At 35.8% G+C, this 14,788-nt stretch overlaps 1 protein-coding gene across 3 annotated transcripts in view; it reads left to right on the top strand.

The window, feature by feature from the left end:
• tmem168b (transmembrane protein 168b) overlaps positions 1–14,788 on the top strand; it is a 119,645-nt gene that overhangs the window by 79,357 nt on the left and 25,500 nt on the right. For 2 of the 3 annotated variants that reach the window (XM_051928715.1, XM_028811191.2), the window contains exon 2: positions 234–1,514. The exons of the other annotated variant lie outside the window; for it this stretch is intronic. In XM_051928715.1, the coding sequence (XP_051784675.1) occupies positions 378–1,514 (1,137 nt within the window). In that variant the 5' untranslated portion in view covers positions 234–377. The remainder of the gene's footprint in view (positions 1–233; positions 1,515–14,788) is intronic. 3 annotated transcript variants of the gene reach the window in all.

Raw genomic sequence — 14,788 nt, 5'->3', positions numbered from 1 at the left:
AGTTTTATATGCGGTTATAGGATTTATCCATTATATTTTATATTTTGCAGCTATTCACACTTCTGTATTGTTCCTATTTAAAGGCATTTGCGATGGGGTGGAGTTCAAAAGGTCTACAAAGCCTTAAATTCCAACATTTCAATTTTTGCATTTTAATTTTATTTTTAAAACTTTTCCCCCACATGTATTATTTCAGTATTTTCTAATATTGCACTTTTTCCCCTTCATCCTAGGTCAATTCCTGATGCTTACTCCTTGCCAACAGAAGACCATTTATTCTTAGCCAGCATCATGACACATTTTTTAAATGTGCAAGTTAAAACCTAGCATTTCTACAGTCTAAAAAAAAAAACAAAAAAACCAGCTCATCAAAGTACATGTTCAAGTCATTGAGGTATTGTGTCAGTCACTGTCTGCATGCAGCAATGACTAGACTGGAAGAGCTAAATAAAGAAACCAACATGCATTCTTCTGTGCGGTATCTTGGCTATCTAGCCAGCATCAACCTCCTGATTGCTGTGTTTTTGGGCTTTTATGTAAGATGGGAAAAGACAACTGATTCTGTAATACTAGTTATGTTAGTTTTGGGAATTTTTGTAATTGGCATTGCTAGCATTTTGTACTACTACTTTTTTATGGAAGCAGCCAGTGTTAGCCTTTCCCATCTTTGGTTTGGATTTCTCCTGGGATTGTTGTGTTTTCTAAATAATCCATCACTTGAAACAGATGTCAAAGAAAAAGCAACTAACTACCTCTTATTAACAAGCATTCTCACAAGGACATTATGGGCTTTGGTGGAAAGAATATGTGACAGTGTGCACCATAGGCCAGCTCTTCTTACATCATCAGAATTTTTGGAACTTCTTGGCTTTACTATAGCTAGCACAGCCTTGCCTATGGAGAAGTCATTTAGCGTAATGCTTCTGGTTGTGGCTTTAGCAATGTTAATTGTTGACCTGCGAATGAAGTCCTTCTTTGCATTTTTAAATTTGGTTATATTTGTTCTACTTACTTCTTTGATGTTTTTTCCTGGTTTAAATATTTATACAAACCCTTTTGCTCTGGCTTGCTGTGTAAGTCGTCTGATTTGTAATCCATTGCTTGATATGTACTTCAGTGGTCTTACTGTAACTGAGCGGTGGATGCCCTACTTACATCATGGTAGGGTGCTGCGTAGATTGTCTATTCTCCCAATTGCACTTGGTGAAATTACATTTTTCATCATTGCTGCAATTAATCTAGAAAATGTACAACTTTGGTATTTTGTAATTCCTGGATTCTCCATTTTTGGAATATTTTGGATAATGTGCCATGTGACTTTCATTATTACTCTTTGGGGCTTTAATACAAAATTAAATGACTGTCAGAAGATTTATAATGTACAGCGCATGGATAATCGAAGCTTGGACAGAATAATGGCATCTAAGGGAATGAGGCACTTTTGTTTGATTTCAGAACGGCTCATGTTTTTCAGCATCTTATCAACTGCGGTTCTTGGAGCAATATCATTACAGGTAAGAAATCTCTTGGAACTGTTCAGTTTATGTAAATTGGCATGCATATTTATCTTGGTTTAAATGTAAACATTATTATGAAATTTTTTTATAAGAGTTTGCATTGAGCAGGTATCTGATTGGTTTATGTATTCATAGGTATACCAACAATCACTTTTTATTGAGGGCTGTCTTTCTTTACAGGTGTTTTGTTTGATTAGAAGTACTAATTTAAAATAGTCTGGAATCATAAATATATTAAAGTAGTCCTAGTAGGTCAAACGAAAACACTAGAACCCACTTCCATAATAATGCAATTGTTTCTCCAGTTAGATGATGATGATACAGTAATACCTCAGCAGATTTCTTCACTTTCACTATGTATTTTATGACAATTTCTGAGGCATAATTAGGTACAATAATAACTATAATTATTATTCATACAATCAGGGGTGTCACACCAGTACTTTGAAATTACTGCTGCTGTTATCTGTAAAATCTGATTAATAGAGATAGGCACATATAATCAAGTAATTGAAAACTAGTTTGTAAAAATTTTTTACTTAAGTAAGAATAAATAAATTGACAGTATTCTTGTCAACGCTGTATATATCAAGGGTAGCATCTAAAATATGTACTTTTAATCAGTAATTATTATTCCCTGTTTGCTTTTTGGCACTTTGATGTCATATTTTAAAAAAAAAAAAATAGCTTGTTTCTTTCCATCTCTTTGCCACAAAGGAATATTACATGTCTTTCAGCCAGTGTTGGGAAAAGATGAATCTCTGTAATGTTCAATCAGTAGTTTTGATTGGTTTTGCATGTTTTTCTTTTAATAGGTTAACTGGTTTTGTTTTTGTTCATGTCATCTTTTTCTATTGAAGTATCCTATTGTTCATCTTGTGAGCATTTTTAAGGTTTATTTTGAATATCTTAGGAGACAATATCTAAATGCACCAGACAGAAAAATGAAGATTAATTCATATAACAACATTTATTTATATAGCATATTTTCATACAAACAATGTAGCTCAAAGTGCTTTACAAGATGTCAAAGAGAAAGTTACAAGAAAAGAAAAACAACATTATGCAATAATATTAAAGAATAAGTAACCAAAAAAAATCTACACGATCTTAAAAAAAAACAAAAAAAAACATATATATCAATTAGAAGAGTAGCATCTTATATACAATGTCATGATGTAAATTTCTAAAGATGAGTCACATGATAAGGTCAAATGGCCAGGAGGACAGGAAAAAAAAAAAAAAAAAAAAAACTCCAGTTAGGCTGGAGAGAAAAAAAAAACCTTAGCAAAATCTGCTGGGGTTGCAAGACCAAAGGTTTGCCCAGCCCTCACTGGACATTCTGCATAACATAAACGTTCATATAGTACATGTAGTATATAGTACTTTCATAGTGAATGTTTCGAAAAATGATCAGTGATTTTGTGCAGTATAATGGCATTCACAATAATCACTGTGAGAAAATTATTTTCAACTCAAGTTATTGTCATCATACCTTACTGTACAACTGAAAAATATTGAGAAAGATTGCTTGTCATCAGTCATGGCATGAAACCTTTCAAGTGCTGTCTAAATAGATTGGTCAAAGACTAAACTTTGAGTGTGGTTAAATCAATAATTAATGTGACATCTTTCTTTGTCAGCACTTTAGAGGTCAGTCAGCATTATGTTGTTAATTATTTGGAACAGAAATATATTTAGTATAGAAAAATGATTATTGACAAAGAACAAATTAATCTCTTTAAATACGGTTAAGAGCTTAGTAAAATGTTTCAAGAAGTCAACGAGTATTATCATTTTTTGTTAGGCTTCTGTGGGAGCAGTCATTTATAAGTTTACATGTTGTGTGATATTGCTATAACACAACCTCTATGATTTGTCTTCTTGGAATAACATTACACAAGAATTCATCAGGTCCAGTTACTTTTTACTTGGAAAAATCTGTGACTATATTTGCAAGAAAGCTTAAGTGGGAGAGAAAACATGCTACCTGTTTACTTAATTAAAACCTTTCTTTTTTTTGTCCTATTCTGATGTGTTTATGTCTTTGTATGAAAAGCATTTGTAATACTATGAAAACTAAATTTGCTTACATAGCTTCTCCAACAGTGTTTGCATCATATTCAATACCATCCCTTTAGTTCTGCTAATGAGAAAAGTTTTAGCATTTCTGCTTTTAATTCAACCTGTCATTTAAAAAGCTGCATTTTAGCAAAATTCCATCAAGGCCAGCAAGTATATGTAAGCACAAGATTGTACAGTGGATCCCAAGACACAACTGATACGTCCATTGGACTGTTACATATCACATGCTCAACATTTTTAATGGATATTAGTTGAACTATGTCAAAAAAAACTCCAAAATAAATGGTGCCTTGCAATTTAGGAAGCCTTTTTTCAACTGCTATGTTAGTGCTGTGGAGAGGAACTGATATAATTTACAATGTCACCCTACATAAAAGAGGCACATTACTGAACAAATTCTCTGCTAATAGAAAGGCTAGAGTACAGCATCTTTTCTGGTAGTGCCAGAAACCAAATAAAGAGTGGTTCCAGGTGTTTTTCCACTAAATTTCCAGTACATTAATTGTACTCTGATCCAAAGTGGGTTAACGTAGGCTGTCTGGGCATTCATTATTGCCAGTATTATGCTATTACAAAATTAATTATGAAATAAAAATACACAATTTGTACATGCTTTGAGAGCTCAGCATTGTGACCAATTAACTCTCAATTCAGTGAGTGGAGCAAGTGACAACATTATTTGCTTATTAATACAGCACCATGCCAGGATATAGGAATGGAGGCTTCATATTTATCCTCAGCTTATTAGGAACATAACAACTGTTGTCTGTCGAACTATTCATTTTCTGACTGGTGTATCCAGTTTAGGGTTGCTCGGAGTTTGAGCCTATCTCCGTCACACTAGACCAGACGTTGGTTAGACATTCATTGTTGTTTAGAAGTACAAGGCAACTCTCTCCAATCATACAACATCCGACATGTTAATGAAAGTACACAATCTCAGTGATGCACAATTTGCTGATCTACTTAAACTGTATACTTCCTAATAACAAACCAGTAAACACTAAATGTATATTGTGTGTTTCTTTTTTCTTTCTTTTGTAAATCAATGTAATGTTTATTAATATAACAACTAAAATTTTTCTAAAACACATATTACACATATTTGAATAGTGCTGTTGAGAATGAGATGCTGTCTCCAGTTCAAACTTCTGCACTTACAGTCTACCTTAATGCACAGGCATAAGCAATAGCAAAGTCTGATCACTTATGTGTGTTAACAAAGGTTATTTTATAGAAATCCTGTAACATTAAACTGACAAGAGGGATTTCACAAATCTGACAAGTTATAACTTGTACGTGTGGCATAACATTCAGGTGCATTTGAGAACTGTGCAGGCACTGTAGCCCTCAATGGACTGAGTTCAATAGCTAGGTGTTAGAACCTTCTCGGTCCATTTCAGGGTTGTGAGGGCCAAAGGCTATACTACCTGGACTAGTCGAAAAGCTGAAAGCAGGCCTGGGGCACACTCTAGTCCATCATAAAGATCACTGTCACTCGTACTTGCATATACACCCAAATTCCTATACAGTGGCAATTTGCAAATTCCAATTAACATAACCTAAAGAAAAAAAAAAACTTTTGTAATTAGTTTCTTATGTGCTTAAGCATGTCTGGCCTTACTAATATTCATGAAGTGTGACTTGCAAAGCAATTTAGTTATGCCAAATGTTAGGGAATTATAGAAGTGAAAGACAAACTTTTTAACAACAAGTGACCATTATGGACATCAGGTGAATGTGGCACTCTGCTTGTAAATTATATGGTGACCAGATTTTCAAAGTCAAAAATCAGGCACTTGTAAAATGTGTGCCCACTGCCCATACATAATGCCCATCCTCATAATGCATGCTTTATCTTATAATCATCAGAGAGATTAGAGCATATGGGAAAAAAAAACACTTTCACAAATGAACACAAATGATTCCACACAGTGCTTGAAGTATAAACAAAAGCAGCACAGAAAAACTGTATTAGATGGGCAGCCTCTTAAAAATTGAACGTTTTGATATTCTTCACTTATTTATTGGGATGCATAGCCTGAAACGTGGGACTGTTCCTATCACCAGGGAGTGTTGTGACGCTAGTAAATTATGATGTCAGTGAAATAGTCACATCTCCGTATACTTCATTCATATATATAACATTTTGTTTTCTTTGCTTGTATTGTATAATATGGTTAGGAAGATCATTTAAGTTACAGTGGTCTTCAACCTTTTTGACAAGTGGACTGTTTTTGTACACTGGTAGTATTTAATAGCAGGTTAATATTCTTACCAAGCCTGCATTTCAACTATCCAACACAAAATGTCCATGAACTGGTGCCAGTCCATGAGAGACACTTGCTTAAAGCATTGGGAGGAGTGAAGTACTCTTGCACAGGCTGTCTATTGTTTTTGCTCAAGCTGCTAAAAAGACTTCATTAGGCATAAACAACGTGCTGATTCATTGTTCAAATTTTTCAATCCAGAAAAAAAAGATGAAAAATAAATATGTATGTCACCATGGTAAACAATTTAACCTTCTATCAGCATGACCCTACTTTGTCTGCTTTTTGGGAATGGTTAGCATTCAGTAGGACTGATCTTTCTTTATATGGCTCTCCTATTAGGTAGTTTTTGATCTTGAATGGTGTTTGTCTCTAAGTTGCATGTGTGGTTTGAACAGTATTGAATGGTAGAAGGGGCTGAGGTTTTTGAAAACACAGTCCCCAAACATTGCAGCCATCTCTGTTTTAATTTGAAAAGTCTAGGGCAATCTCTTCCATCCCGTCATGCAGAAGTGGTGAGGCAGTAGCTTGCAGAGTTCTACAATCAGCTTCAGAGATGCACTGTTAAGTAAGCTAACCAAATCATTAAGTGGTAACAGTTCAATGTTGTATTCTTAGATGTGTTTTCTTGATGAAAAATATAGTGCAAGGTAAAGTACACTTTGTTGTGGTGCTGTCTGTGGAATGCAATGTATAATTTGGATCTATCTCAGCACAGTCCTTTAATTTTTCAGTGAGATATTTTTTTATAACATTTGGATATGAATGTGGTGGTTGAAATATGACCATTGTTTTTTTTAAAAATAAAAAAGTAATAAACATTACTTTGATCTGCAAGCAGTTTGATCTTCTATATATCTTACTGTAGCCTAAAGCAGTATTGTCCAAAGTTTTTGGTGACCCCAAAATGGCCCCATCATAGTAGTTTGGGAAACTTCCTTGGTAAATGTTTGAGATCATGGGACCATGTATGAAAAGTGAATGAGTACATTTCTTTTAATGATTTGTCCTTATAAATGTCTTTGTGCAGAATTATTGCATGTTAAGCAATACATTTTTCTTCTTTTTATTATTATCTTACTATACTATGACTTCCATCATATTTATGTATTTATTTGTTGATAAGATCACATTAAAGAATTTAATGTATTGAACCAATCTTGTTGAAGATAAAAACTGAGTACTTTCTAAAAAGTGGTATTTTATGTCACCCTTTCAAAATGTTTACAGTCAGCTTTCAAAGAAAGAGCACTCTGCTAAAATTAAAATAATATATAATACACTTTTAAAGTAAAATGAAGACTCTAGGATCAAAAAGCAGAGGAAGCCCATGTGCATTCACTTTGTCAACAGAGTACAGTATATGTTAAAAGGAGAAAATATGACCATTGAGCATACATAGATGAGCACAAAGAGATAAGAAACAATTGTGCCTTAATGTGATTGTTTCTTTTATTAATATCAAAATTTTAAACTACTGTTAATGTTTACAGAAGACTGCATCATTTAATTAACTTTTGAATGTGTGACAGTCTCAGAGGCTTTTGAGCATGTGCATTTTCTCAAGAGGAAGTTAGTTATCTTTAGTTAGTTTTTGTTTCTCTTACAAATAAAAAAAAATCAATTTTGTGTGCACCCCTCACTTTCCCACCTATCCCCCACCCGTGGTATCAAAAATAGGATTGAGTATTGATACTTTTCAAAGTATTATATTGAAGATAGGAATTTCAGTATTGTGACAACCTTTTTACTTTTCTAATTAGTATATAGAAGAAATAGTTTGTCATTGGAAGATTACATTTGTCAAAGGCCCTAAATACATTATCAGTATGGAAATGTTTAATTGTCCTAATATCTAATGACAGTGTTGAGTATTGTGTAAATCAAAATTGGCAGAAATAATTGATTATCATGTATAGGGGCAGCTGATAAGAGCTTTTCTGCCTGCTAAATGTTTCCTGCATTGGATCCACATGTTTAATAAGAAACGAACCACTGAATTGCTGGTAAATTGATGGAAGTTAATATTGACTGAAGCATACAGTAAAGCATACAGAAAGGAGTGTGAACAATGTTACCTTTCCATGCCTAACCACACTTCTGGATATTTTTAATGGACATTTTATTATACAAACATTTGTAACTCAGTAATGAAACTGAAAGTTTCTGTAGTGATACCTTTTTAATGAGGGGTTGTTTTCAATTCCAGATAAATGTGGAACTGGGGTTTATGTGAATTATTGTTATTTTTTATCATTTTTGATTTACTATTTTTCATACATTTATGTAATTTCTTTTAGGTTTGTAATTATCTATTGTCTCTTTAAGTTTTCTTATTTTCCTTGTGCTTTGTGGGTTAAGCCCCAAGAAGCAGGACCACATCCCTGAGGTCACCACTCCTGAGCAACCTGTCTGGCTATTTAAGCCAGAGCAGAGAAAGTTCAGGTATAGAAGACTTGTGAAGGATTGTTATGCGTATTGGAGTGTTTGTTGATATTTCTGGTTTTCTGGATTTATTGTGCTTACAGATTGTGGATTTAGACTTGTTTGCACTTGGATTGCCTTTTAGGTAACTCTTTTTGCCTATTATTGCTTCCTTCAGCTTTTCCTGGTATTGTTTACCATTTTTGAAAATAAATCCTTTCTTTGTAAAGATTGTTTGTTTGCTTTTTTATGCACAAGACTGGGGATTTATGGTCATCCTTCTCCTGACACATTTGTATCCTTCTTAGGAAAACAAAAACCTATGCATAGTGTGTGTGTGTGTATGTGTTTATATATGTGTGTGTATGTTTATAAATATGTATTTTGCTTTATTGTCAATGAGGAAAGGTACTGACTGGCCTGTACATTTATTTATTTATTTTTTGCAATTCATTTTTCATTTGCAGCCCTTTTTCCTCTCTGCAGTCTCCACAGACCTTTCACATCACTTAAAGGCAACTTTCTTTAAACTCTGCCGCTTTCCTTGTAACATTTTCTATTTTATAACCCTCACTGCTACTTCCCTATGACTTAGGCATGCCTTCTACTACTACCGCTACTACTACAGGTCAGTTTTCTCCTTTTTCTTTTTTTTCCCCCAAACTAAACTCTTTCGCTTGAAGAGCATACCATCCAGGTTCTTCCCTCTGCTACAACTATAGCTCTCTGGAGTGACGTGTCTGTGGAGCAGTGGTTTTCAACCATTTTGACTTTTTTGGGACTGTTTTTAGTTTGAGAAATTCCTTGCCGACCTTTATGGATTTTAAAGTGGCTTTATTTACTAACATCAGATTGAAGAGCATGGGGGTTGGATTAGCACGCATCTACATTTAGTAACTTCAGATCCATAGCAGGTGGGCTCCCATCTTGGAATTCCAAAAGTCTACACTCACTATAGCTGTGTTGGTTCAAAATGACCAAAGTTCTGAAATTTTAGGACAGGCAATAGGGTAACATATTTTCAAATAATTCCACAATCTAAATATCTTCTTTTTTTAAAGGTTTTAGTAAAATTCAAATCAAAACAGTTCACACAATAGAGAAAAAACTGACGTTACAAAGAAAATAAAAGTCCTTGTTTAAAGAAATTTCTGTATAAGGCTTACTTATCCTGTTTCATTTTGGTCATGCAGTCATATTACGTGTAGAACAGTCAGAAAACTGCATGCCAGTATCATGTTTGCAAATGTATCTATCAGTCCATGCTAGCAGTGAGGCTGGCATTGAAAATCAGGGTTTCGAGCTTCTAGATTTATTAACAGTGGGTGACTATTATATGTTATAGTGGTGTGGAGTCTATACAAATCTAAATTAATTCTAGAGATTTCTATACTCAGACTTGAGAGAATACACTTTTCTTTTGTCTATACAACATGGTTACTCAATAATTGAATATACAGTTAGGTCCATAAATATTTGGACAGAGACAACTTTTTTCTAATTTTGGTTCTGTACATTACCACAATGATTTTTAAATGAAACAACTCAGATGCAGTTGAAGTGCAGACTTTCAGCTTTAATTCAGTGGGGTGAACAAAACGATTGCATAAAAATGTGAGGCAACTAAAGCATTTTTTAACACAATCCCTTCATTTCAGGGGCTCAAAAGTAATTGGACAAATTAAATAACTGGAAATAAAATGTTCATTTCTAATACTTGGTTGAAAACCCTTTCCTGGCAATGACAGCCTTAAGTCTTGAACTCATGGACATCACCAGATGCTGGGTTTCCTCCTTTATAATGCTCTGCCAGGCCTTTACTGCAGCGGCTTTCAGTTGCTGTTTGTTTGTCGGCCTTTCTGTCTGAAGTTTAGTCTTCAACAAGTGAAATGCATGCTCAATTGGGTTAAGATCAGGTGACTGACTTGGCCATTCAAGAATTTTCCACTTCTTTGCTTTAATAAACTCCTGGGTTGCTTTGGCTATATGTTTTGGGTCATTGTCCATCTGTATCATGAAACGCCGCCCAATTAATTTGACTGCATTTAGCTGGATTTGAGCTGACAGTATGTCTCTGAACACCTCAGAATTCATTCAGCTGCTTCTGTCCTGTGTCACATCATCAATAAACACTAGTGTCGCAGTGCCACTGGCAGCCATGCACACCCAAGCCATCAAACTGCCTCCACCGTGTTTTACAGATGATGTGGTATGCCTTGGATAATGAGCTGTTCCACGCCTTCTCCATACTTTTTTCTTGCCATCATTCTGGTATAGGTTGATCTTGGTTTCATCTGTCCAAAGAATGTTTTTCCAGAACTGTGCTGGCTTTTTCAGATGTTCTTTAGCAAAGTCCAATCTAGCCTTTCTATTCTTGAGGCTTATGAGTGGCTTGCACCTTGCAGTGCACCCTCTGTGTTTACTTTCATGCAGTCTTCTCTGTATGGTAGACTTGGATATCAATTCGCCTACCCCCTGGAGAGTGTTGTTCACTTGGTTGGCTGTTGTGAAGGGGTTTCTCTTCACCATGGAAATGATTCTGCGATCATCCACCACTGTTGTCTTCTGTGGACATCCAGGGGCCTCATGTAGAAACAGTGCGTATGCACAGAAATGTTGCGTACGAACATTTCCACGCTCAAATCGCGATATATAAAACCTAAACTTGGCGTAAAGCCACGCACATTTCCACGGTACCTCATGCACTGGCGTACGCAATTTCTCCGCTCGGTTTTGCAGACTGGCGGCACCCAGCGTCAAAGCAGTGCTACTGTTCCTGTGTGGTCAACCTTTCTTTCTTAGACCCACATTCCTGATGCGGCTTTATAAATACACTGAAACTAACTGCATATGGTTTATTAGTGTAATGCATCTGATTGTAATTAACCTGCAGCAATATAATGGTCCAGGGAATAGCCATAGTATTCCAAATACCATAACTGCTTTAGCGTTGTTACTCTCAACGCATCTTCTTCTTCTTTCAGCTGCTCCCGTTAAGGGTTGCCACAGCAGATCATCTTTTTCCATATTACTCTCACTGCACCACTCTTGAGTATTTATATCACTGTATCTGAGTGGGGAATCACAGCAGCAGCTGATCGGAAAGAGAATTATCGGTATACAGCATGAAGCGGACGCTGACTCAGCCACGGCAAAACGTTTCAGAGACTTCCCTGTACGGACTTCGCGGTTTAGAAAAAGTTTCATCCCAGGAACTATAAACGCACTAAATCAGTCCATCAAGTGCTCCTTGTAGAACTGTTTGGACTACAATCACTAAGTACAATCACCTCACTGTAAACTTGGGATACAGTTATAATATTGCACAACCTGTGCCATTTTATAAAGCGCGTATTTACATATGATGACGATATCATTTTTAAGATGAAATGCAGCAAAATAAGTTGATTATATTATACAGATAAAACTTTAACTTCATTTAAATAATCTGTATTGTTAATAATAAAATATGTGAGGACACGGTGCCACAGCACTAGCTAGTTCATGGATTGTTCCTACATTGCGTTGTATTCGTGCTTGTGCTGACGCGACACTGGAAGGATAGATGGATAGAATAATTAAACACGTACTACGAAGATATTTCAATGTTCCTTAAAAGTTTTGAAGAATCGGGGTTCTAAGCCTACAGATGGCTTCACGTCTATTACAGAGCTGATTGTGTGGCAATTGGGTATTTGGAGAAAGAAAAGTAAGGACAGGAATTGAAGGTTAGTACGTTTGAAAGAGACAGTACTGCTGCAATAAATTATTTCAATCGAAGGTCGCACATGGCGCAGCAAGCCTCTTGCGTGAGACATGAACAAGCACTGCGCCACCATGTTCCCATGTTTAATAACATGCTTTAACTCCTATCATCATGAAAAAGATATCACGTATACATCTCAGTATTTTAATTATTCAGAGAGCTGTAATATCACGAATGTAATGGATTATGTGTCCTTTCGGAGAAAGAGAAAGCCTGTTTAAGAAGCAGGTAGTGATTCACACACGGAGCCCATAGAAGATCAACTACAGAACAAAGCATTTAATGTGCTACTTTAGTTACAATGGGATTTGAGAAACTAGTAAATTAAAAGATTTTAAGATGAAGTTTATGATGTTCTACTTTAATGGCAAAAGAAACTACGTGATTAAAGTGGAAATTTCGAGATTAAAGTTGACATTTCATGCTTTTTTCCCACTGTGTGCCTATTTTTTTTGTCTGTATCCTAATAAGCTTTCATATGACACTCAGACGGTGGGCTATGACTTGCCTTATCACGGCGACTTTGATATGTGATTTCTTTTTTATTTCGGGCACTGTGCAACTTTGTGAACTTGAGCTTTCGAGTTTTCCGACACTCTGTCACTTGATCAACTTCATTTTGTTGATTATACCACGGTTTAAACCAACAAATAGTATGTTTTTCCTTTGCCTCCATTTGGTATTCGCTGAAATTCTTATATTTTCCTCCATGCTTTTCCCATTGTCTTTTCACAGAAAGCTAAGCTTAAGGGCTGTTTATATTGATTTGCATATTAAAAGAGACGTAATTCTGGGAGGAGTTGGGGCGGGACAGAAGGCGCGTGCACGTGTGTTACTTTTCACGCTGATCAGAATTTATGTAGCGGAAGAATGTGGAAGTTTGCGTACGTACAGATTCCTGCATCTGGATTTTTCTGTGCGTACGCACATTCCTGCTTTTGTGCTTACGCCATGTTATAGTGTGAGTTCTACGCACGGCTTTATGCATGAGGCCCCTCCTTTTGCGTTGCTGAGTTCACCAGTGTTTGCTTTCTTTCTCAGGATGTACCAAACTGTAGATTTTGCCACTCGTAATATTGTAGCAATTTCTTGGATGGGTTTTTTCTGTTTTCACAGCTTAAGGATGGCTTCTTTCACCTGGATGGAGAGCTCCTTTGACCGCATGTTGTCTGTTCACAGCAAAATCTTCCACATGGAAGCACCACACCTCAAATCAACTCCAGGCCTTTTATCTGCTTAATTGATAATGACATAACGATGGACTTGCCCACACCTGCCCATGAAATAGCCTTTGAGTCCATTGTCCAATTACTTTTGAGCCCCTGCAATGAAGGGATTGTGTTAAAAAAATGCTTTAGTTGCCTCACATTTTTATGCAATCGTTTTGTTCACCCCACTGAATTAAAACTGAAAGTCTACACTTCAACTGCATCTGAGTTGTTTCATTTAAAATTCATTGTGGTAATGTACAGAACCAAAACTAGAAAAAAGTTGTGTCTGTCCAAATATTTATGGACCTAACTGTATTTTATTGATAATAACTTACAACCCTCTTTTAAATCTTGCAGGAAAAAACTGTTGTAATCTCTGACCTTGCTTCTCTTATTTTGTAGTTAACTATGCCACACAAGACCAAGTGAAAACTGGCAGCTTAATTCATTATTGGTAGATAATGAGGGCTTTATAAAATTAATCTCCACACAAATTCATATTTTCTTTGCAAGAACAGCCTGGGAAACACCTAAGGCAGTTTTAGGAGGACAATTTATCATGTATATTTAAAATAAACTGCAGACTAGAAAGACATCAGAGCTGGCGACTGTAATTTTTTAACTGATCAGAAAAATGCAAGATCACCAAATGGAGCAGATTTTTTTAAATAAAATACAAATACAACTGCTTGATACTCTCAGTGAAGAGGAGCTTGATAAATCTTTGAGACTCTCAGAAATTCAGTACGCTACAGGCACACTGCAAAGCAGGAAAGCTGCAGGCCTAGACAGTTATCCAGTCTTTTTTGAAACAAAAAGTCATTCTGTTTGGTCTCCAGGCTTATGATGCTGTATCTCAAAAATACTTTGAGCATAATCTATGAAATATAAGCCAACTATATTGAAGTGTATTCCTTATGCTTTTCAAGAACATCCATTGTTTCCACTCACTATGTACTGTAGGGAAAGTAAAATCTAAGCACAAGAGAAAGCTTCAGTGTTTGAGTTTGTGGACAAGAGAACACTGCTTCCGCCATCTTTCCAATGACAAGATAGTCATTGTGGGGGTGGGCAGGTGTCATATTAAGTCAGTACTCCTACTGAAAAAGCTCCCTTTATTAAATGGTGTGATTCTCATGTCCCTGTCAGTAAGTAGCTGTTATGGAGAAAACTTTAAATGCCCCCGTAAACTGTTATTAGGAAAGTATCCTGTTCATGGTGGATCTCCATTCTGTCTCTAGCCACACTTTCTTGGTCCCACTGGGGAGATCACAACTTTATCTTGGTTAGAGGAGAGACGTAATCCCTTCCAGGTATCCTGTGTTGGTAGTGTTGTACATGGCTGTCCCAAGATGCATATTCACTACACACTGAAGCTAATTCAACTCTTTCTAGAAAGTCTGTGACTCTGTTGTGGTAACTTACCATTAGGGCTATTAAATTCATCAATAAATCCTATACAGGTGTTCATATCAGTTTAAATATGTTTAAATGCATGTGCAGTACATTCCAATA

Source organism: Erpetoichthys calabaricus, chromosome 1, assembly GCF_900747795.2.
Source record: "Erpetoichthys calabaricus chromosome 1, fErpCal1.3, whole genome shotgun sequence".
Classification (NCBI taxonomy): Eukaryota; Metazoa; Chordata; class Cladistia; order Polypteriformes; family Polypteridae; genus Erpetoichthys; species Erpetoichthys calabaricus.
This window is presented reverse-complemented; position numbering and strand designations above follow the sequence as displayed.